This window comes from Populus nigra, chromosome 10 (genome assembly GCF_951802175.1).
Source record: "Populus nigra chromosome 10, ddPopNigr1.1, whole genome shotgun sequence".
In the NCBI taxonomy this organism is placed as follows: Eukaryota; Viridiplantae; Streptophyta; class Magnoliopsida; order Malpighiales; family Salicaceae; genus Populus; species Populus nigra.
This window is the reverse complement of record NC_084861.1, coordinates 3,610,398-3,613,184: the sequence shown is the minus strand read 5'-3', so window position 1 is coordinate 3,613,184 and position 2,787 is coordinate 3,610,398. Positions and strand designations below refer to the sequence as shown.

At 40.3% G+C, this 2,787-nt stretch overlaps 1 protein-coding gene across 1 annotated transcript; it reads left to right on the top strand.

The window, feature by feature from the left end:
• The first annotated feature begins 678 nt into the window (after positions 1 to 678).
• LOC133704619 (ethylene-responsive transcription factor ESR2-like) lies at positions 679 to 1,932 on the top strand. Its single transcript, XM_062129499.1, has one exon. The coding sequence runs from the start codon at positions 679 to 681 to the stop codon at positions 1,930 to 1,932; it is 1,254 nt and encodes a 417-aa protein (XP_061985483.1).
• The last annotated feature ends 855 nt before the right edge of the window (positions 1,933 to 2,787 follow it).

Sequence of the window (2,787 nt, the reverse complement as noted above, 5' to 3'; positions counted from 1 at the left end):
GTCCTTTCACACGGGTAGGGTGGTCCAGAGTACATCCAGAGGGAGGGAGTACCTTATTCAATGGACACATCCCAAAAAAAACAAAAACAAGGAATAATAATCGGAAAAAATGCTTTAAAAAAACGAAAAGCTTTGCTGAAAAAAGATTGAAATAAAAACCCTAACATCCCAAAACTAGACTCGTACTTTAATAATTTATGAAAGCATTTTAAGTTAATAGCGGTTTAGTGAAAACCTAATCGGTTTGACTTATCAAATAAGAGAAATTCTAAACCAAAATTTACTAATGGCTTAGAGACAAACTGTCGGTTGCGTCATTAATCAATCTTAATAACACATATTTTAGCTTCATTATTATCTAAAAAATGACAAATTAAAAGGAAAAAAAAGGGGTCAGAGAGGAGACAGATGAATCGTTTCTATCTTTTACATCAATGTTTTTTTGTGCTGCACCATGCAGCACGATTGAGTTTCGTCACTTTCAAATTTCAAGCTCCCCATGTATATATATTTTAGAGCTATCTCCAGCTATAAATACACTATGCAAATCCCGGAGTCCAGGTGTCAAACTGCAGAGTCTTGAAATCGCCGACATCACGCTCCTTCATCTATTCGAGCGGCTTGTTTTTCTTCTTCAATTTCATTTGTAAAGCACGCATCTTCAAGCGTTCCTAAAGTATGGAAGAAGCGCTTAGGAGGCTCGACGGAATACCGAGCCATACACTAGAAACCATCCTACACGAACCCATCATCGCGGATCTCCAGAAGAAATCTGCACCTACCAACACGGCTAGCACCACAACAAACAAAAGGTCACTGAAAGAAAGTGGTGGGACTGGTGGGAACATGAGGTACCGTGGCGTCCGCAGGAGGCCATGGGGTCGTTATGCAGCCGAGATAAGGGATCCTCAATCTAAGGAACGGCGTTGGCTTGGCACTTTTGACACTGCTGAGGAAGCTGCTTGTGCCTATGATTATGCAGCTCTAGCAATGCGTGGTCTCAAGGCTCGGACTAATTTCGTGTACCCAGATGCTCATTCTGCATTAGCTGACCCTGCCCATAACTTGCTCCCTCCGTTTACTTTCTCAAAATCATCTCATCAGCCCCCTCGCCACTATACTATATCCTCTTCAAATTGCTCCTCTCTTGGTTACCCTCATGTTGGTGACTTCTCTGCTGGTGGGTCTCCACCGCATAGGAGTACTAGTGACAGTATTGCTGGTACTTCTCTGAACATGCCTTTTCTCCGTGATTTCATTCACTCCCCTTCAGGTTCGTCGTTTCATAATCATCCCCAACCCTTTTCTGATCACTCTCCATGCATCAATGGGTCCTCCAATTCTGATCCTAGCAATTTCTCAGGTGGTTACTTGGTGAATCCTTCTATTAACACTATTTCTAGTTCATTTAATATCTCTTTAGCAGACTCAACTGTCACTACTCTACCGCACATGGAGTTTCATCAGAATTATAGTACTCCTGGAGACCTGAAAAGGCCCGACGCTAAAGCTGAAGAGTTGGAATTTTTTCCACAAGAACCATCCGATTCTGGTTTGTTGCAAGAGATTATTCAAGGGTTTTTCCCTAAACACTCCTCTGACAAGATTGCGTCTTCAGAAAGCTCTAGAGAGTCAATAGCTGCACCAACGTCTGAAAAAGTATCTGTTAATCAGTCACTGGATGGGTCGAGAAGGGGCATGAAGAAGTACTTTGTTAAAAATGAGCACCATGATCCTTATCTTGGTCATCAAGGAATAAGGTCGGGGCAGCTAATTGAGGGTTGTTACAGTGGGGTTAGTTCTCATGAACTTCCGCACTATAATGAGATGTCATTGATCAATCATCAGATGGGTCCGGACTCCATTTTAGATGACATTTTTCAGTACCCAGATCGTATGAGTGCCTTCGCTGCTAGGTTCCAGAATGTTTGAGGTCTTGTTTCGGTGCAACGTCTACAAAATTTTTAGTTAGTTAATGTTTAGTTATAGGACTTCAATTCAAAAGATCATCTAGCTTAAGTTACCATGATTTCCTCTTGGAAATTTTGTTAAATTAAGCTGATCATTATATATGTTATATATCCTCTTAACTCTTGAAGTCTACCGGAACCGGGTTATATTGAAGTTAATTTCGTGTTTTGTTTACAATGGTCTCTGCTCTCTCTCTCTCTCTCTCTATCATATGTGTTCAATATTGTTGACTTTGGATCTGAAAAGGTTGTGTTTACTCGGCTTTATGCTTCTCTTTAGTGTTCTTTTTTACTGCTATGGTGTACAGCCAGTGTATTTTCATTTTTGGTTCTTTCCTCGGAATATATCAAAGTAAACCCTAAATGGGTAAGCTGAAAACCATTCGTAGGATCCGGTGTTGTGCCAGGTATAAACTAGCTACTACCTGGGAAAAATATAAAAATGGCACCTTACATTGTCCACTGGTATCCATGCCTTCCCCAGTTTTTGTTGCAAGTGATTGTACTCCCTCGTTTTTTCTTTTTCTACTTTTTTTTTTTTTTTTTTTGCACCGCCCACGATTGATCCTAATTTTAGAAGAACTAAATGATGAGTTCCAGATAAAGTTTCTTTTGGGAAGCGAGGAGTTCCGTTCGGATAGCATCATTGAAGAACCAGAGATCCCAGAACGCCATTTTTTTCGTTTACCATTCTATTAGTATAAATCTCCAAGTACTCTTATATAGCCATAATACTTTTGTTATGGTGTTTTAAAAAAATCTTTGCCGACTATAATGCATGGAAATCGAGGCTCTTGTGCACGGAAAGACTTCCAAA

Coding starts and splice junctions, on each gene's coding strand:
- LOC133704619 (XM_062129499.1), top strand. CDS start 679: ATGGAAGAAGCGCTTAGGAGGCTCGACGGAATACCGAGCCATACACTA.